Source organism: Aegilops tauschii, chromosome 5 (genome assembly GCF_002575655.3).
Source record: "Aegilops tauschii subsp. strangulata cultivar AL8/78 chromosome 5, Aet v6.0, whole genome shotgun sequence".
NCBI lineage: Eukaryota > Viridiplantae > Streptophyta > Magnoliopsida > Poales > Poaceae > Aegilops > Aegilops tauschii.
Window position 1 is genome coordinate 129,446,694 of NC_053039.3, and position 21,914 is coordinate 129,468,607.

General features: G+C 43.0%; 1 protein-coding gene and 1 pseudogene across 1 annotated transcript; both read left to right on the plus strand.

The window, feature by feature from the left end:
* Positions 1 to 4,329: 4,329 nt before the first annotated feature.
* LOC109757853 (probable bifunctional methylthioribulose-1-phosphate dehydratase/enolase-phosphatase E1) lies at positions 4,330 to 13,559 on the plus strand. The gene is made up of 12 exons (XM_020316691.4): positions 4,330 to 4,790; positions 6,975 to 7,111; positions 7,194 to 7,289; positions 9,024 to 9,143; positions 9,455 to 9,544; positions 9,971 to 10,132; positions 11,080 to 11,235; positions 11,393 to 11,542; positions 11,623 to 11,724; positions 12,532 to 12,641; positions 12,720 to 12,838; positions 13,192 to 13,559. The coding sequence occupies exons 1-12, from the start codon at positions 4,571 to 4,573 to the stop codon at positions 13,281 to 13,283; spliced, it is 1,554 nt and encodes a 517-aa protein (XP_020172280.1). The 5' UTR covers positions 4,330 to 4,570; the 3' UTR covers positions 13,284 to 13,559.
* Positions 13,560 to 16,599: 3,040 nt separating this feature from the next.
* On the plus strand, positions 16,600 to 21,259 carry LOC141022621 (uncharacterized; annotated as a pseudogene).
* The last annotated feature ends 655 nt before the right edge of the window (positions 21,260 to 21,914 follow it).

The following is a 21,914-nucleotide window of genomic DNA, read 5'->3' on the forward strand; positions in this document are numbered from 1 at the left end:
AGACTAGTCATGTCACCAACGTCTACTAATACTCTATAGAGCTTCTCGATCATTCCTTGTGTAATGTAGCGTAAATAGTGACTGCTTCTTTCTGCAAAGTGGAAAGATCAACTGGGCCCAATAATGCAACAATTTTCCTTAAACACATTGGCTCCTTTTTGTGCAGTTCAACTAAAATCAAAGTCAAAATAGAACCGAGCAGAAGTTTTGATATCCCTGTATGCACAAATAGGTATAAAGGAAACAATTACTAAGAAATAACAGTTGATGACTTATATGCCCAGAAGGAAAAACCTCTACCTTATCTTAATGGGAAACAAAGCAGGACAGTAGCAATTCCCAAACTGTGTGATTCATTCATATTAACCGAGACATTATCTTAACAATACCTTGGTTCAACATGTATAAAGAATGACAAAGCAGGAAAGTACCATTCCTAAAATAGTGTAACTGATTCATATTAACAGAGACATTATCTTAACAATACCTTGGTTAAATATGTAGAAAGAACTACAAAGCAGGATAGTACCATTTGTAAAACACTGTAACTGATATATAATAACACAGGCATTATCTCAATAATACATTTGTTAAACATGTACTCCCGCCGATCCCTAACAGAAATGGTACTCCCGCCGATCCGTAAGAAGTGTTGCAGTTTTGAACTAAGATTCAGTAGTTAATTCTAAGAGTGGCATTGCTTAATTTTACCAATGGCATTAGATTAACAAAAAGCATAAACAGTTGCAGGGGAGAGTGAGTGCAACAGCACCATGTGCTCCCATCGACTTATAAAGGGGGTGATGCAGAGTTTGTTGTAACAAAGAAACAAACATCATGTATGGGTTGGTCCCATTTTTGTTCACTTAATGGGAAAAGACAGCAATACAACGGCTTCAATTCTACATTTATTTAAAACAGTACCAATACAAGTAGCACAACATCTCAAAGCACACTACACAATCATGTGGATGAAGGCCGTTACTGACCTTTCATGAGGCAAACAAGATCAAATATGAATCTGCCAACACGAATAGGAAATCCAATCTCGTTTTGTGTAGTTCAACTAAATAAAAGCAAAGTTACCGGTCTGACATTTAAGTTGAACTACACAAAACACTCTTAAAAAAAGTGCTTTGCGTAGTGAAGCAAAAGGTCGCAATAGCAACGAGTTGAATAGATATCCCTGTTTTCACAGAGGTAAAAAAGGAAACAATTACTAGCCAATAAAGGAGGATGAATCATATGGCCACAAAAAGAAGCATCTACCTTATCTTGATGGAAAACAAAGTAGGACAGTAGCATTTCTAAAACGGTTGCATTGATTCATATTAACATAGACATTCTCTTAAAATAACATTCATTAAAAATGTAATTTACTTTTAACAGTGGCATTGCTTCAATTTTCCAGTGGCACTCTTAGATTAAGAACAACAACAAAATATTTGTATGGGACATGGGACATGCCAGCACCATGTGCCTCCACACGTATAAATGGGTGATGCAGAGTATGTTGCCAAGCAGCATATCTGTGTTGGTCCCATATTTGTTCTTTTTGAACATTTTTCCTATGTGAGGGCAGCAAATCTAGTCCTGCACAAACTCCCCGACCACCCAGTTTCTTTCCTTTTTCAACAAAGAGATCGGTTCCTTACAGATGTGTGTACTAGGTTACCGCCTTTTTCCCTTTTCGACCAACAAAGCGACAGGATAGCCAGTCTATACTACTTTCCCTCCCTCGTTTCCTCACTCAACCACGTCCTAGATTCATGCTCCACCCCCCTTCTTTCCTCTTTGAACCAAGACCTAGTGACTACAGAATCGAAAAAGATCTGCATGCAGCTAGAGCAATGACGGTTTCAAAGAAAGTTATACTTTAGGGTCGTCGGGATGTGGCTAGGCGTGCGGCGGGAGGCCGGATCTGCCCACACTACGTATGGTAGCGAGGAAGAAGGGGTCAGAGGCCCTCCCGCACAGACGCTGGGTGAAAGATAACAGCGCAACCGGCAGTGGATTGCCTCCCTCGCCGAAGGCAACAGAGTGAACGCTGCACCTCCTCCTCTTCCCGGTCCGACGGGATTCAGACGGCTCCTTCACCAGCTGTGATGTGAGATGGGTTTAGAGTGTCGAAGAATGATGATACCGGAATGGATCATTTCAAGGAAGGTGGCTCGCAAAAATGCATACGAAGCCAAGTGCAAGGTAATTTCAGATACAAGGATCACATAGCCATTTACGTGAAACTTCATATTTAATGAGAGGGTTTCCGTAAGGAATTCAGAAAATGGCAGGCTTGAGGTAGAGTGATAATCGGTCACATGAGCAACTGGAATATACAGTCTCAAGTGCTTCAGAAAGGCAAAGCATACTACACTAGTATGTATTTGGGACTCGAGTATTTCTGAATAAGTAGGATGATCAAAATCAAAGTGATCAACAATCATACCACCATGATGGATAAGAAGGGTGGTGGGATCTTGTGTGATCACGATACAATGTTTGTTAGAGAATAGTCAGTCAGTTATGTTGGCAATGACGTCTGTGCCAAGGGTGGGGGACGAAGAGAACCATTCTCCTGCTCGTTAAAATGAGGCAGACCAATAGACAAAGTTCTTGTCCACCGGTGGTTATCGGAATGTCATCAACAATATTAACAGGGTCTTACTGACATAATTGTACACCGATGTGTTTCATAAGCAGGGAATTGTTAGTGCTTGGATCATATAAATCACAAGAAATGTTAAACAAACCAATTAAAAGGAAAATGCGTTTATACAAAAGTATTGGGAGCATATCCTTCCCAAGGACAAGCAGAACATGATTTATATGATAGGACAACAAGTACATAAAACTTTAGATAAAAGGAGAAAGGAGAATCATGATGCTTACCCATATAATGGTGTTTGGATAATTTATCAAGAAACATTTAACATTTCGCTTTCCAATGTTCTTGTTGATATTCGGAGTATCACAGTCATGCTTCAAGGTAGCAATACTACAGTGTTTCAAGTAAAGATTGGATCTGAAGATCACAAGAAATACTCAAGGGACAAATCCAGGAATAACAAGGAACCCAAGGTATAACCAAAATGAAGGCAAGGATGTTGTTGATGACAACACAAATTATCGAAGGGGCTTCATAACGAGATAATAGCAAGGTGACATGATCAAGTGAAAGATATGATGAAGTAGAAGGTCAATGTAAATACATATAGGACACAACTTGGAATCAATCTTGTCGTTCAAGGTGAAATGATATGACGAAGAAGCTCGACGTAAGCTTAGTTCATCGTCAAAATTGTGCCTTGAGAAGCTGAACTAGATCGTTGATCTGCGGACGACAGGTGCTTTAACCTTGTCGAAAAATAGACGAGGCACGGGAATGCATGTTCATAGGCCAGGCGACAATTCCATCCTAGGCGGGGCAAGTTCGTCTATGGAGGAACCATCAAGCCATGGATTCGTCCAAAACCTGCAAGTCTGGCCGTCACCCAAAGTCCAAGCGGCCTCAGAGTAGAAAATCTGCTTGACCTCAAGGTCAGAGGGAGGGGGTAGGTGTCTCCATGGCCGCCTGCAGCCACATCCCGTGCACACGCAGGGCGACCACGGCCAACTGGAGATCGCGTATGCCGAGGCCGCCCAACTCCAAGGGCCGGCACACCCGAGCCCAACTCACTGAGCAGTTCCCGGTGCGTGTCTCCTTGCGTCCATGCCACAGGAAATCATGAATGATGTGCGTGATCAACTTGTGGAGGGGGGTTGAGGGCCATGGCGAGTAACAAGTGAACATGCATGACACATAGGACGTGCCGAACAAGCGCCAGCCGCTTGCCTCGGGATAGCAGCGATGTTCGCCCAGTGGGAAGCTTCTTGGCAATCTTGTCGACCATGGGCATGAGGGTGGATGAGAGTACCGTTCTCGTGGACAAAGGCAGTCCGAGGTAAGCAATGGAGAGGCCGTGACCTGGTAGTTCAGCGTCTCGCAGGTGGCCGCAACGATGGGGGCTGGGCATTGGATTTGCGTGACCGGACACTTGACGAAATTAATGCGGTTCGAATAGTTATTGGCGGTTTGGGTCGGCTTTGAAGATACCCTAATAATAAAAGAAAATAAAATAAAATGTTTGGTGACCATCACGAAATATGCCGCCCGACCTCACCTGCCACGAGCCCCGGTCCGAACTCCAAAGCAGATTTAAGTTCCCAGGACTGTCCCGTCCAGATTTACCGGAATTTTCCTTACCTGCCAAGTTTTACCCACTGACATGCTAGCCCCTTCCGCGACGAACACAACCGCAAAGTGGGTGCGCGAGAAAATCAGAGTACTGATGACAAGTATTCCCCTCCCCGATTATTCTCGTCCCGTGAACCACCAGAAACGCATCTCATCGATATAGAATAAAAATCAATAGAAACCCAGTTTCCTGCTAATCAGAGTAACGGAAGGCACTAATCGAGCCGCCGACTGTCGGAGCATAAGTAAGACCAAACACTCCGTCACACAGAAGCACGCCACTCGAGTCCATAGTCCCCACTCTCGAGAGGAGGAGAAGAGAGCGACACGGGAGCCATGTCGACCGGTGGTGCAGAGTCTGCGGCGGCGGAGGCGATGGCCTCGGAGGCGTACCTGGCGGGCGCCGCTGTGTGGGAGGCGCGCGAGCTGGTGGCGGAGCTCTGCCGCCATTTCTACCTGCAGGGGTGGGTCACCGGCACCGGCGGCAGCATCACCGTCAAGGCCAACGACCCCGCCGTGCCCCTCGCGCAGCAGCTCATCGTCATGTCCCCGTCCGGTAACTAACTCATGCGCTCGCCACTTCTGTTCCCTGCTTCCGCTCTCCCGGCTCGCACCCAACGCGCCGATCCCGTTCGATGAATTGTCAAACTGGGTTGCGAATCTACTGTCGGTAAGGGGCCTTTCAATCGAGGTTGCGCTTGCTGGGTGAATTGCACTTTTGACGAGTGTGGGCGTGCGATCCTTCCACCCATCTTCTTTCTTATCGTCACTTAATTGTTTGCCCAGCTACTAGCTTGCAATGATTGTCCACATTGGTGAAATGGCTAACTGAAAACTGATTTCTAGAATTATCCGCTAGCGTGTGTAGTTTAATGACGGGATTGGTGGTACTCGAGCCTGTTAGACATAGTTGACGTTATAGCTCTTGTGCAAGGCAAGGCAAGGCAAGTCAACTACATAACATAGCTGATCAGCTTGGCTGGACTTTGGCATTTGGAAGGTTAGGTTGCTATTTGGTAGGACAAATTGCATTAGTATTTGAGAAGGTTATGTTTTTACCTTTTAGGGTGTTAGTTTAGAGTTGGGTTTTGCTCTTTTTGGTCGCACCACCTACAGTGACTGTGTAGCTTTTGTACCATTGTGACGTTCTTTTTTTCTAATACAAATGAAAGCTTGACGGAGCAATGCCGTGTGAACAGATCTACTAATTCTTTTATTCAGCTAGCAAGAGGGATCTGGAACTAAGAAATAGACCTGACAGCTAAAAGAGGGTATCCTGAGCAATTGCAGGAATGGGGTTCATTGATATTCTTGGTATAGTAGATGCTATCACATACACCGTCAAACTCAATTTAAGGAATCTCACTGGTTTTATTTAAGGAATGGTAGTTTCGGTATTAGTCAATATCCATTTCGACTGCGCATTCCACAGCAACGACCTGACTAACGATAATAACACCTCACCTTGGGTTGCATTCGTTGCCAGGCGGATGTACATGAGACGAAAGAATGCACCAGTGAGTAACTACACGCCCCCCTAGGGCTTCGTAATTAAATCTCACCGTTGTTGTTGCCGTTTCAGTAGCAGCATCCTCACTTGCTGAGAGGCTGCCTTCTAGGGTTTGCATTGCCAGTGACTGACGAGCTGAGTGATGTCAACTGCTGCTTGCACAACTACGCGACGAAACCTTTTTTCAGATCATGTTTGTGCTGTCCACATCCAGCTCGCGCATTACTCCACTGATGGTAGCAGATTGGGGGTAACATATGGCTGTGATTGTAATGGTTGTCATTGATGCCACAACGCCACTGGCCATGTACACCACCGCTGCTCCCAAGTCCCAAGCCCATAACATGGGCTTGAAAGCAGGTTGTCTAACGTGGAATAACTGTTTCTAATTTGCCCTCAGCTATAACTAAGCACTAGTGCTCTGGAATTTGTGTAAAAAACACAGTGGAAAGCATAGAAGTGCTGCTCTAATTTTCATGAAGCTAAATTATGTTCCATGTACGGACTTATAATTCACAGTTTCGAATGCATATTATCATTCTTAGACGCATGCTCTACTGGAGATTCTTTTGCATGGCTGCACTCTGAAGATACTCCCTCCATCCGGAAATACTTGTCGGAGAAATGGATGTATCTAGACGTATTTTAGTTTAAATACATCCATTTTTATCCATTTCTCCGAGTCCCGAACGACTTGGACCGACGTCAAGGAAGGGAAGTTTAGAGACCTTGGAAAGTCCTGTATGGCCCTAGTCAACGATCAAGCCTCCCTTGGTGCTTTTGTGACATATGACTAGGCCGTGCTCCGTCAAACATTGAAGTGTCATTTTGTCGAGCGTATGGCGCCCTTCGCTGTAAGGTCGTCGTACCCCCCCCCCCCCCCCTACTTGCTTAATTTGTGTCATAACTGTGGGTTAAGAGATACACCTAATCTCCTATTTGTCTTGACGACAACAACAAAGTATATCTTTAAAAGGACAGCTTTTGAACTACCTTATATGCCTAAAAAAGTCACTGATAAAAGTTGTCAACTAATCTTTTTTCTTCAAAATATCATCTTTGATATGCTTATAAAAAATGTAAATACAATAGTTTGTTGTGTTATAAATTGACTTGACCATAGGAATGATATGTAGTGTTGTAATCCAAAAGAAAGCATGATTTTGTATTAGATACTCTGCTTGTACTATCAGTGACAAGCTGACAACATGAGTTGTTTATCTGGTGTAGGCGTGCAGAAGGAGAGGATGGTGGCAGAGGACATGTACGTGATGTCAGCAGAGGGCAAGGTGATATCTGCACCAGTAGCAAAGCCATGGCCATACAAGCATCCAAAGTGTTCAGACTGTGCACCTCTGTTCATGAAGGTTGTCATGTTTCCTTTGTTTTATTTGTTCTATTGTTTCAGATTCCTTTACATGTGGTCTAATTTCCTTAATGTTTTTGCAGTCCTATCTAATGCGAGGAGCTGGAGCTGTGATTCATAGCCATGGCATGGAGACTTGCATGGCCACGATGCTCAATCCTGGTGCAAAGGAGTTCAGGGTGAATCCTCATAGTCTTTTTTATATTTCCCATGGAATTTAGCTAATTCCCAAAGTCTCATTTGTATTGCATAATATTTTCCTGTAGTGCTTACTACTAATGCAAGTTCAAAAATTAAGCACATCATGTCTGAATTAATGCTGAGATCGGGAATTCCTTATCCTCATGCAATACAAACAACAACAACGAATAAGTTGGGGTAGGCTAGAGCTGAAACCCATAAGATCTCGAAACCAACTCATGGTTCTGGCATGTGCATAGCTAACTTCCACGCACCCCTGTCCATGGCTAGTTCTTTGGTGATATTCCAGTCCTTCAGATCTCTCTTTATGAACTCCTCCCATGTCAAGTTTGGTCTACCCTGACCTCTCTTGACATTATCAACACACTTTAACCGTCCGCTATGCACTGGAGCTTCTGGAGGCCTGCGCTGTATATGCCCAAACCATCTCAGACGATGTTGGACAAGCTTCTATTCAATCGGTGCTACCTCAACTCTATCACGTATATCATCATTCGGGATCTCATGCAATACAATGCTGACAATAAAAGTGAAAACCACGTTATGGACACCTTCTGATTCTGATTAATTGTGAAAGGATAATCATTTATACTTTCCATATTTTCATCTCCATCGTATACACTTCAAGAGTTATTAGCATGTGCTGTGCTGCTGGTTAGCATATTGACTCAGTAATCGGGACTTCTGTTTTTTTCCCTACATTCCTCTTGTGTCATGCAAAAACATCACGCTGGAAAATCATGAACACTAGCACATAGAGTTGCAAAATTTCTCTATATGTAGATTCAGTCTGCCAGTGACATACAGATATGCATCCACTATTTGGATCAGTGATACAGACTGTGATCTTATACAGACCCCCTAAGTTGTGCACGCCATGAAGTTTATAACATTTAGAAATGTGTATGGTTGATACATTGATTCGCAACTCTTATGGTGGGGTGTGTGCGATATGTTTTGTCCTGCATGTAGAATGTAGATAATAAACACAACTACATATGCCATATAATTATGCAATATATGTGCCTTGAAAGTCAATTAGGAATAGTGAAGAATAGTTGCCATGCTGACATATTTGAAATTTAAAAATATAAAATACCGTACTCTACATGTTGCATGGTATACACAACACGTAGGTTGCTATATGAAGTTCCCCCACTGCTAGTTCCCGCAGGAGTCTGGGCCGGGTCTCATTCCCAGTGTGGCTGATCATCCTCTCAGACCAGCTACTGATCATTGCCTAGGAGATTTCTCGAAAGTCTTTAGTGCTCATTTTGGGCAACTCTCCAATATATTTCTTTCGTTGAGTGGCATGTATAATTCTCCTTTAATTGGATTAAGGGATCCTCCAGATAATTTCTTTATGCCCATCAAAGAACCTTGAGATGCAGTCACTTGCGGACTTCTTCAAATTGTTGGAAGTGTCTCAACCCCATACCCATTGTTTTAGTCAACGAGGTTAACAGCAAGATTCAGGACAAAACTATAGTAACAGAGCTCTCAAGATACCACTGACATGTGTGGTACTAATAGGTAACTGTAACACAAATAGCACAGACTTTTGAAAATATTATTCGTGTGTGGACGCACGACTTACAGTGATAGTTGATCCTGTTTTACATATCTCTCAGCTTAATTAAGTCCATTGCTATCTGATACTAAATGAAATGCTGTATTTGTGACCATATACTGCTCTGCTGATCTTACTGCAGATATCACATATGGAGATGATTAAAGGAATCAAAGGTCATGGGTACACCGATGAATTGGTGATTCCCATAATTGAAAATACTCCTTATGAGTATGAGCTCACAGACTCTCTAGCTGAAGCGGTATACTACTAGTGTCCTTTGTTTCAAGTTTCCATCATTTCAGATTCCTTGAAATCCAGTCTATGGGTGCAAATACAACCTTCTATTAGTTTTTAGTTTTATTGTTCTCCTGAATTGTACTGTTAATCAATAGCATCATCTCATTCATCTGATCATTTAGTCATTACCCTATAATCAAGCTGATTAAAGGGCACGATTATTCCTTTGTATCATGGATAGTTATGGCAACAGCAAAAAATATTAGTTACAACGAGATTAGTCTATAAGAAATATGGTTGGATCTAGCAGCACTTGACACTAAGTTATTACAGATCGCAGCATACCCTAAGGCAACTGCTGTCCTGGTACGGAATCATGGAATTTATGTGTGGGGTGACTCCTGGATCAATGCCAAGACACAGGTATGCTTTATTTCCATGACTTAGGTTTCTGTATCAGTTTTCAGGTGTGGGTGCTTATTCATCTCCTCTCATTGTCTCTTCGTCTTTTTTTGAAGTTATCAGTTCGTTTGGTATAATTTCTTAGATCTATGATCTATCTCCACACGCTACCCTTCTCTTACTTTTAAAGGTCATTTAGTGATTTGCATCCAAACTTTCTGAAATTTAGTCAACAGTATGTTTTATCCAATCTAGATTATACATATGCAGAACTCAAATAAATTCTCCATTGTAGCCCTCTATAGTAGCAGAGGGATAGTTTATTCCTCTTTTTTATGAGAGTTTTGTGACATAGTTTTTGTGTGCTGTGTTGAGGAATAATTCTTATGCTTCCTGGAATTTATGCGAGGGCAGATATTCAGTACGTTCTATGGTCTTGCTTTTCAGGCTGAATGCTATCATTATCTTCTTGATGCTGCCATCAAGATGTATCAGTTAGGGATTGACTGGACAACTCCTGAGCATGGTCCAATAAACAGTGCCAAAAGATTGCGTAGTGTTGCAAGTCCTGGGGTTCCTAATGGATGTCATACAGCCAAATCATCAAAGGTCAGTTCTTTTTTCCATTAATTTGTGAATTCGATCTCCTTTTGTAGTACTCGTAGATCATTGTACCGTGGACAACGGGGGTTGTAAATCCTGTTTTTCTCTGATTTTTATTTTTCAGTTGCAGGATGTTACTTAGTGCAAAATGGTCCCATATACATTATTGAACAAATTCAAAGTGTTTGACTTAATTTGAATTATGTAATTTTAGTTGAATCCATATATTGGAATATTTCCATCTGAATAATGCCCTGGAGATATTTATTTAGGTTCTGCACATTACTTCTGGCTTGTATGAATTTTATCAAGAATTTTTGGAGTCAGTTCGTATTTTTCCCAACTAGTTCTTTTTTCCTCCAACCCAAACCACTCAAGCAACCAGCCATCATCTTGCCCAAGCTGCAGCCCAGTCTCATAGTTCTCTTTCTCTGACATGTGACTGTATCATCTTTGTCAGATTTCTTCAAGAGTAAAATCCATTGAGGCCTAAAAGTATTCAAAGTGTGTCAAGTGAGTCCTAATAGTATGAAAATGCACACCTGAGTCCCAATGGTGCAAATAGTGATTCATCGCAGGTCTTACCCGGATCTCACCAGCTCGCTAGAGCATTGGACAATGCCATGGGGGCTCTATTTTACAAAAAAAAGTCTCAATTCCTGCAAAACGCGAATGGCTGAGAAAAACATGAATTGACCTCCAAAATATCTGGGAACAATCACATAAAAATGTAGAATCCATGCACATCCCTATCAATTTTGTTTCCAGTATCTGGACTTAACTCAAATTACATAATTTAAATTAATTCAAACACTTGAAAAAAATACATGGGACAACTTCTGCAATAAGTAACATCCTTGCAACTTGTACAGTATATTATTACTTGTCCGGGCAACCCAACTGTTTGATTTTTTTTCTTGATTACCTGTACTCACACTGTTTATTCATTGCAGCATTGTGTTGTACTTGACATCGAAGGAACAACAACACCAATATCATTTGTGACTGATGTTATGTTTCCTTATGCCCGTGATAATGTGCGGAAGCATCTGACTTCTACATACGATTCCGAGGAAACCAAAGAAGACATCAAACTTTTACGCATCCAAGTAAGTTATGGTAAAGGAATTTAATGATGTCCTGTGAAGCTAGCTCTTGGAGCATCCAAAAATCAAACTTGATAGTACTAGCATATAATATTTGATTTCCTTGCACAAATTAGTTTGTTTTACTCAAGTTCTAACAGACTAGTGACCAATTATTCAGGTTGAAGAAGACCTGAAAATCGGAGTTGTTGGGGCTGCTCCAGTTGCACCGGATGATGCTGGCAAAGAAGAGGTTATCAGTTCTTTAGTCGCTAATGTTGAAGCAATGATCAAAGCAGACCGGAAGATTACATCATTGAAACAACTTCAGGTACCTTTCATATTCCATTCCAGTGCTGGAAACATATATCTTTTCATTTGATGGAGTTATGTTCTATTGGCTAATTCCAGGGACATATATGGAGGACTGGGTTTGAAAGGAAAGAACTGCAAGGAGTTGTTTTTGAGGATGTTCCCGAGGCACTGAAGAACTGGCAATCTCAGGGTATGAAGGTATGTATCCATTTGGTCAAACTCTTCTGAAATGTGAACTAGGCTTTTGAGGCATAAAACTGGATTGTCATCGGATTTGTTTATTTTTCATACTTCATAACTGAGTGATTTAGGTCAGAAAGTTGACTCCTGAGCTAAAGTATCAAGAACAATGCCCATGACAGAACTCTGTAAATCATTGACAGAAAAATAGTGTGCTTTTGCAACGTGCCCAACCATTGAGATGGTCATCAAACATTCCGTTGCTCCACGGTTCGTCTGTTGTACTTTCATGCGCATGACTGATGCACGTAAGCAAAATCGGTTTGAATAAAGCAGAATGATTGCTACGGAATCCTCAGTCCTTCACCATACTGAGAAATCAAATTGTTTTTTCGGCTGCTAGGTTGTCAAAAGTCCTAAATGTAGTGAAGCATGGCGAAGCACAGAAATGGTTTTCTGATAGAACAGAAGGATCTATCTTTGTATTAGTTGAACATGGTAGATGTAACCGAGCTCCGTTATACTTAAAGGAGAATAAAGTAAAAAGGAGTGAAGAAGAAATAGTGATACATGTAATAACTTCTCCCTCCGTCCCAAAATAAGTGTCTCAACTTTGTACTAACTTTAGTACAAATTTGTACTAAGGTTGAGACAGATATTTTGGGACAGAGGGAGTATATGTTAGTTTAGTCATGTGACATGGTCTTAGAATGTGAATGTTAGCTAAAATATAGCTAGGATTGTAGTTTCAAGTATATTTTGTCTTGTGTATGTATTCCTGTGTAGTGTCCAACTTGATAAAATATCATATATGCTTTCCAACAGGTTTACATATACTCCAGTGGCAGTAGAGAGGCACAGAGGCTACTATTTGGACATACATCTTATGGTGATCTGCGGCAATTTCTGTGTGGTTTTTTCGACACCACAACCGGGTAAGCTTTCAATTTCTTGTTCTATTTGTCCTTTCAAAAGTGAATATGGAATTACGATTCTCTCTCACTCGTACACAGAAACAAAAGAGAAGCAAGGAGTTATTTTGAGATCTCGCAATCACTTGGGGTGGACAATCCGTCTCAAATCTTATTCATCACAGATGTGTTGCAAGAAGCCGTTGCTGCAAAGAGTGCAGGTATGTCTAGGCTAGTTCCACTCTGCAGTACTAGGATATTTGTGGACAAATCATAGTTTTGTCTTCTGGAGTGTTCACACTTTCCTGGCGTGTGTGCGCACTCACTGGCTGAGATAGCACTTCCTCCGTTTATAAGATGTTCTAACTTTTTTCTAAATCAGATGTATATAGACGCGTTTAGTGTGTTTGTTCACTCGTTTCAATCTGTATATAGTCCATATTGAAATATCCAAAACGTCTTATAATAGTGAAAGGAAGGAGTATTCATTAAGGAGTCAACATCGATTTTATTGTATATGTTGAAATATCTTATCTATTAGGAGTAAACTTTGATTTTTATTGTATATCTTCAGGTTTCGAGGTAATAATCTCCATTCGCCCGGGGAACGCACCGCTTCCTGCGAATCATGGTTTCCGCACTATCAGTTCCTTCAGTGAGATCTGACAAATGTGCAAGAAACGAACATGCCAGAGAATCTCTATTGGGTGTGTAACATGACACTGCTTCGTGGCCCCCTGGATCATGTTCTTGTAATAGTAGTATAGAGCCTTTCGTAGGCATCGGATTGCAATAAAACAAGGGTGGCAGAATAAATGAGGAAGAATTTGCAATTAGTCCTGTGCATGTAAACGTGCGTATGTGTGTGCTTCAGTGATTGTACTTTGGGTTTTTGGGAAATCCGTGTTTGCCAATGAGAGAACAGAACTTTGCCTGTCCAAACCAATGACCAAGCCCAAATAGACAGATTTTTTTCGTTCGGTCTTATCCGGTTTGCCAAAGAAAAACGATCTAAGGGACGAGACAGTGAAAGATGACGAGGCAGGGATTTGTTGGGATGGACGGCTTGGCCTGTTGCGACGGGAAGAACAAGAGTTTTTTTTTCCAGATTTTATTGACTATTTTTGCTTCTGTGATGAAACCCCAAATTTTGACCCAAAACAAAACAAAAAACGACTGGGCCTGAATCCGAAGAACGGAATATTAACTTTATAGGTTTTTAGTGGATCCAAGATTCAGATCGAGTTTATGGACAATCGCAAGGGGCACATGAAAATTAATTATGAATGAACACTATCTCAGTATCCAAAATCAAATCCCCAACTATTCCACTCCTTCCACTAAATCCTGCACTCCTGATACTTTCGAGTATCTCCTACCTAAATTAAATCCCCAACTATTCCACTTCTGATACTTTCGAGTATTTCCTACTTGGTACTACTGAGTGGAATGAGTGATCGTAGAACCTACTTCTCTATATTTGCTTCGGAACCGCCGAGATTTTTCTCCGATGCCACCAAGCTTTGGTTCAGCCAATACCATTTTTGTTAGCTTCAGTACCTCCGAGGCTAACATTTTCGAAATTTCTGAGCACTTCTCCATTTGCTACGGCCCTCGGTCTCAATATAGGTCCGGTACTCCTGAGCAAATTCTATATGTTATCCTCGAGTCGAGACTTAGCCGCTTATGCACTGATTTCATTTTGAGGCTTGCTTTGTTGACCCCCGGAACCTCCGAGAATCTTTATCTCTTGTACTTCTTAGAAAATTTTCCTTCTCACAGGAACAAGCTCCCTTGTGCCTGGTATCCCTGACCTTTTTGTTTCTTGTACCTCTCTGTATTCAGATTTTTGAGATGCTTATTAGACAACCCAGTACGTCCAAGTGCCACACACTTTGGGGAACGTTTGTCTTCCCGCCAGACTGTTCACATTTTGAATTAGTCTGATAATACCGTGGAAAACTATCAAGACTTCCGGGCTAGTTGCCTTTTCCTGTGCAACTGTTTGATTTTTGCTTTCTCTATGAATAGACCCCCACACTCCATGTTTTGGAACACACCTTGAGAGCCTTAGTGAGTATATTCGGGAGCAGAACTTTGAGAGTTTGATGGACAAGCTCCTCCTTTGCTTGAACATCTTCTTTGTGCTCCATCTCTCTTTGTGTCAAACCTATATTTGTGTGAGAGAGATCATATGGGTTCTTGAGAGAGTTGATTGAAGATCTTTTAAGGAAATATCAAAGTGACTTTACTTTGCTCGTTACTCCTGAAGTGTGCACCTCCTAGATGGTTATGAGTCTCTTGAGAGCCTTCAAGTTGTGAAGAATCAAGAGATTATACAAGCCCGGTTGTAGGATCGTTTAGTATGTCTAGAAGGGACGAGGGTGAATAGACTACAACCACAACCTTGAGGAACCTTTTCCCAACTTTAAGTTCTTGGTAATTTTAAGTTCAACTAGCGATTGCCTAAGACTTTCAACACATGCAAGTGTACAAAGAGCAAAGCGGTGGAAATAAACAACATGCACAAGTGTGGGAGATCATGGATATGGTTTACAGGGGCGGTCGATAGACCTATCACAAAATCTACCTAGTTTTAGGTTTCACAATTTTAGAGCAAGGAGGCTAGTTGATCATATTTCAATTCAAGCAAGCATAAAAAGTATAGCACCAAAAATGAGATAACTTGCATGAAAGTAAAGAGATTGAGTTGCAAGTGCAAGCATAGGTGGATGCGGTAATTTTTTCCATGGTGCGGATAGTTGGCACAATTTAAGTGCAAACATGCCCTTAATCATATTTTGCTATTGATGACAATATACTTATAGGCGACTAATGATGTTTGTTAAGTTAATACACAAGTTTTAGTCACTGGTAATTCGTGTGTGGATAATAGACCCCCAAAATGATTATGACTCAGGAAATGTCCAACAACGACGAGAAGCCAAGATTTTCACTTTATTCTTGAGTTATAAGATCCTCACTATTAAGAGGGGATCAAAGGGTTTTTGCGGAAGATTTGCTTAGCTCAAAATAATCATTCCATTCCACTCATACCCAAAAAAAGTCTAAAGCAAAATAAGGCTAACCAAACCTTATACTTTGGTGTCAATAGAAATAATGAAAATACACATTTCATGTGCAAGTCGAACTGTCCGGAAAGTCGCCGAAATGTTTGGCTACTTTCTTTGAAACATCATAACCTCAAAATTGGAGGCGGATGTTTAGTCAGGCAGCTATCCAGCGTAGAGTTTTTATATGCCTACTCGCCGCTATTCGGCTTTCCCTCACCGAGACGTTGGTAGCTCAAATCATTAGCCGGACCTTGTGTCGAACGATCACACATGAGATGGTTCTATCCAACCAACCCCGCTGGACTGATTCTGTTGGTTTCTGGGTTGTTATCGGAGTATTTTCTGGCAAATCCCTCGGCAGGGTACTCTAGCTAGACGAGTAGATCGCATGAGAAACATGGAAGGATTTACCCGGGTTCAGGTCCTTGCGGAGGAGATAAAACCCTAGTTTGCTTGTGTACATTGCTTGTGTATAGGAGTTAAATTATCAAGGGATTGAGTAGCAACTCTAGGTTATGTCTCTTGTCGGCTAACCTAGCCCCGACTTATATGGGTTTGAGGTCTAGGATTACATGATCCTAGTCGGCTGGAGGAGTCCTCCAGGACGTCGGCCACCTTGTCTTGTACTCCATGTTAGAATACATTGTATAGAGATAGGAGAGTAGTTTAAACTTTGTAATCTTTCTCTCTTATCTCCTCTTCTGTTAAACCCTCCTGTAACCGAACGGGTCGATCTCTTCTCCTCTCGATCGATCCCTCTCTTGTAAGCCATGGCATGTTCTCTATATAATACAATGCGGCCCAGACGAAGGGTTCTACGCTTCCCAATTCATCTCACATGGTAACAGAATCTCTTCCTCAATAGGTCAGGAATAGATCGCATCTAGCTACCGCCGCGACCGAGCAACATGTCCACCACCGCCGCCGCCATGACGGCCAGCACCATGGGTGCGCTCACCACATCCTCATCCTCCGCCTTTGCCTCCTCCTCCTCCACCTCCACCAACACCAACACCTCCCTGCTCGGATCGCCACCCCAAGAGAAGCTCACGAGGGGCAACTTCCTGCTCTGGAAGGCCATCGTGCTGCCCCAGATCAAGGGGGGCCAGATGGAACATCACCTCGACACGCAGAGCCTGCCACCGTCGGCCACGCTCACCATCACCAAGGACCGCAAGGACGAACAGGTAGTCAACTTCACACGATCCCTCTGGTATGCGCAGCAGTAGTAGCTCCAAGGATTCTTGATGGGATCCCTATCCCGTGAGATCCTTGCACAGGTCGAGACGCTCTCGACGCCGGCCGAAGTATGGCGTGCTATCCATGCCATGTTTGCTGCCCAAAGCCAAGCTCAAGCAATCAATACGTGCATTGAGCTCACGAATCTTCAGAAAGGTAACATGTCTATGGTAGAATATCTTGGCAAAATTAAAAGCCTCACCGATGAAGTAGCCTGCACCGCCGCCGCGCTCTCCGATCCGGAGATCGTGTCCAAGATCCTTGCCGGCCTCGACATGGACTACAACCCTGTGGTCTCTGCCCTCGCTGCTCGGGTGGAACCGATCACCGTTCAAGAGCTGTACAACCAGCTCTTGAGCTTCGACGCCCGCCTCAGCCTTCTCCACGGCGCCAACATCCGGCAGTCCTCCGCCAACTCTGTCTCCCGTGGCTGCGGTCGTGGGCGCGGTCACCAGGGGCAACGCAACGGCGGGCATGGGCGCGGCAACACCGACTACTCCAACAACAATAGCAGCACTGGCTACACCAACACCGGCGGCAGCAGCGGCTACAACAACAGGGCAGGGGGTGGCGGCTTCAACACCAACAACAACCGCCGCCCTTCTTCTTCCCGAGCGCGTCCTCGCTGCCAGCTTTGCAAGAAGGCGGGCCATGAAGTCATGGACTGCTGGCATCAATATGATGAGAACTTTGTTCCCGATGCTCGACATGTTGCTGCGGCCATGCGTGAACAAGGAGGAGAAGGGGTTTGGTACGTGGACTCTGGTGCCACGGATCATGTCACAAGCGAACTAGAACAACTTGCCCTCCGTGAACAGTACCATGGCAACGATCAAATTCACACCGCAAGTGGTGGAGGTATGGATATTCAACACATTGGTCAAGCTCTTATTAACTCCCCTACACTTAAACATGATCTAGTCTTAAAAGATGTCCTTCATGTGCCTCAAGCTGACAAAAACCTTGCATCCATGTCTCGTTTAGCTCATGACAATAACATCTTCTTTGAAACTCACCCTCATTACTTTTTTATCAAGGATCGGGCAACGAGGGAACTCCTTCATCACGGTAGATGCATTGGAGGTCTCTACCCCATCACATCCGGAGCACTTAGTCACAAGCGTCGTCAAGTTTTCTCCGTCATCAAGCCCACTTTGGCAAAGTGGCATCAAAGATTAGGACATCCATCTTCAATCATTGTTAAACAAGTAGTCAATAAAGGCAATCTCTCATTGTCACATAGTCCAATTAGTGAGTCTATTTGTGAAGCTTGTCAATGTTCCAAGAGTCACCAACTCCCTTATCCCAAGTCGAATAGTATATCTCATGCTCCTTTAGAACTTTTTTCAGTGATCTATGGGGTCATGCAAGAGATTCCTTTGGAAGAAAGAAATATTATGTCAGTTTCATTGATGATTATAGCAAGTTTACATGGATTCATTTGCTCAAGTACAAATCTGAAGTTTTCTCTGTGTTTCAAGAGTTTCAAAAACTTTTTGAACGACACTTTGATCGAAATTTTTTGACAGTCCAAAGTGACTGGGGAGGGGAGTATGAAAAACTCAACTCTTTTTTTCGTAGCATAGGCATTGAACATCATGTTTCGTGTCCTCATGCTCACTAACAAAATGGCTCTGCTGAGCGGAAACACCGCCACATTGTTGAAGTTGGTCTATCCCTTCTTGCCCATGCATCCATGCCTCTCAAATATTAGGATGAAGCTTTTATCACTGCCACCTGTCTTATAAATCGTCTCCCTAGCAAAGTTATTGGCAATGTCACTCCATTGGAGTGCCTCTATCATCAAAAACCCGACTATAACTTTCTCAAAATATTTGGGTGTGCTTGCTATCCCAACTTGCGTCCATACAATCGCCATAAACTTGAGTTTCGTTCTACTCAATGCGTTTTTATTGGCTATAGCAATCTTCACAAAGGTTACAAATGCCTAGAAGTTGCAACTGGACGAATTTATATTTCTCAAGATGTCGTGTTTGATGAAACCCTTTTTCCATTTGCCAAACTTCGTCCAAACACCGGAGCCCTTCTTCGTGCTGAGATAGTACTTCTTTCAGATCACGGGGGTGAATTACATAAAGCTGACTGTGTGCAAAAGTCCATTCAAAACGATACTTCTGCTGATATATGTGTAGGCCTAGGCTGTGATTTTATGTGTGCAGGAAAAGTAAAGCTTGGCACAGAACACGGGGTGGATTTCCCTGACAGCAGCGGCAGCGGCGGCGTGCGATCCAGCGCTGATCCGCGCGTCAGGTGTGCGCCCGTTGTGCGCTCCGAGGCCGATTCCCATGCAGCCAATCCGGTAGCTGACAGCGCTCCTGAGGCGGATGTGGCCAACCGGCTGCATCTGGTGGACCCCGCCAGCCCACGTGCGTGCCCCCGCGCGGGAGAAACCGCGTCTCCACACGGCGTGCCGAGCGCTGGGAGTCCGTGGATCGATCCAACCGACAGCGGGGCGCCTGCGGGTCCTGGATCACTCTTGGATCACGCACCGGGATCCTCTACAGACTCTGCGCGGGTATCCTTCTCGGATCAGGAGCCGGGATCTTCTGCGCCGGATCCTACACCACCTTCGGCAACAGGATCTCTTGCGCCATCTCCTGAACCAGGATCTTCTGCGCCTGCGCCCACAGCACCAACAGCTCTGCGCCGGCACACCAGATCTCAGTCAGGTAATATCAAGGAAAAAGAATACACTGATGGTACGGTCAGGTATGACAAAGTTAAGCGTGCTTTTCTTAGTAATATTGGAGAACCAACTCATTTGCATGATGCTCTTGCACATAAAGATTGGAAAGAAGCTATGGATCGTGAATATGATGCACTCATGAAAAATAAAACATGGCATTTAGTACCACCAAGGCAGGGTCACAATGTCATAGATTGTAAATGGGTATATAAGATAAAGAGAAAATCTGATGGAAGCATAGACAGATACAAGGCTAGACTAGTTGCCAAAGGTTTCAAACAGAGGTTTGGTATTGATTATGAAGATACATTTAGTCTTGTTATTAAGTCAGCTACTATTCGACTTGTACTGTCTATTGTTGTTTCCAGAGGTGGGAGCTTACGATAGCTAGATGTTCAGAATGCGTTTCTTCATGGTGTTCTTGAGGAAGAAGTGTTCATGCGGCAACCACCAGGATATGAGGACCAAAGTGCACCACACTATGTCTGTAAGTTGGATAAGGCTTTATATGGTTTGAAACAGGCCCCAAGAGCTTGGTACTCAAGGTTGAACATGCAACTACAACAACTTGGGTTTACACCATCTAAAGCAGATACCTCATTGTTCTTTTATCATAAAGATAAGATCACTATATTTGTGCTAGTTTATGTTGATGATATAATTGTTGCTAGCTCAAGTGCACATGCTACCACTTGTTACTTAAAGATCTGAAGTTGGAATTTGCTCTCAAAGACTTAGGTGATCTTCATTATTTTCTTGGCATAGAAGTTAATCATATAAAGGATGGAATACTTCTCACACAAGAAAAATACACCACTGACATACTCAAGAGAGTAGGATTGGAAAATTGCAAACCTGCGAGTACATCAATTTCAACTTCAGAAAAACTTACAATTGAAAGTGGAGAGGCACTTGGATCAGAAGATGCAACAAAATACAGAAGTGTTGTTGGTGCTTTACAGTATTTGACTCTTACCCGTCCTGATATTTCTTACTCTGTCAATAAGGTATGTCAATATTTGCATGCACCTAGAACAACTCACTGGACTGCAGTAAAAAGGATTTTAAGGTATCTTAAATATTCAGAAGGTCTTGGACTTCAGATTACCAAGTCAATGTCTATGCTTGTTACTGCCTACTCTGATGCAGACTGGGCAAGGTGTGTTGATGACAGAAGGTCCACAGGTGGTTTTGCTGTGTTTCTGGGAACAAATCTTGTGTCATGGAGTGCAAGAAAACATGCCACTATTTCTAGATCAAGTACAGAGGCTGAGTATAAAGCTCTGGCTAATGCTACAGCTGAGGTAATGTGGATACAGACTCTGTTATATGAGCTTGGGATCAAGGCTCCACAAGCTGCGAGGTTATGGTGTGATAATATTGGTGCAACCTATCTCTCAGCTAATCCTGTTTTCTATGCACGAACCAAACATATTTAAGTCGATTTTCACTTTGTCAGAGAACGAGTAGCTCGCAAGCTACTTGATATTCGTTTTATACCAACTGGTGATCAACTTGCTGATGGCTTCAAAAAACCTCTTACTACAAGAAGATTGAATGAATTCAAGAACAATCTTAACCTTGGTAAAGTTCACTCGGTTCAAATTGAGGGGGAATGTTAGAATACATTGTATAGAGATAGGAGAGTAGTTTAAACTTTTTAATCTTTCTCTCTTATCTCCTCTTCTGGTAAACCCTCCTGTAACCGAACGGGTCGATCTCTTCTCCTCTCGATCGATCCCTCTCTTGTAAGCCACGACATGTTCTCTATATAATACAATGCGGCCCAAACGAAGGGTTCTACGCTTCCCAATTCATCTCACACTCCAAGTCCTCCGGGTCCGTCCGGTTGTAGGGCCCATGGGCCGAGTTCTTTAGCCTAGTGCACAACCGACCTAAGTGGCCCCATGCTGGCCTACTTGGGCTGGCTTATGGTAAACTGAGGCACCCTGGGTCATAACACCATGACTAGCCCTTAAATCAGTCTTCGAACTTGGACACATCTTGGCCAAAGTTGATCTGAGGCACCGACTTCTGCAAGCTTGTCAAGGTCATAGCCAATTCCCGAAGGTTCCCTGAAAGTGAATCTACATCATCAATCTGGTTGAGAGAACGGGTTGTGTATTATGACCAATTTCTTTAGTCGACATGCTCTTTGAATCCAGCCTGTCAATATGGGTGGCGGTCTTATCTGATCCTGAATTGTTGGTATAGACACCGAACTCTAGAGGAAAGTTCTCCCGAGAAACTGGCTTCCCGCGGGTTTTGAGCCCTGGC

Excerpts from the sequence above, each read along its gene's own strand:
- LOC109757853 (XM_020316691.4), top strand. The coding sequence starts at position 4,571 with ATGTCGACCGGTGGTGCAGAGTCTGCGGCGGCGGAGGCGATGGCCTCG. Across the intron at positions 4,791-6,974 it reads CATCGTCATGTCCCCGTCCG|GCGTGCAGAAGGAGAGGATG; the intron begins GTAACTAACTCA and ends TATCTGGTGTAG. Across the intron at positions 9,144-9,454 it reads CAGACTCTCTAGCTGAAGCG|ATCGCAGCATACCCTAAGGC; the intron begins GTATACTACTAG and ends AAGTTATTACAG.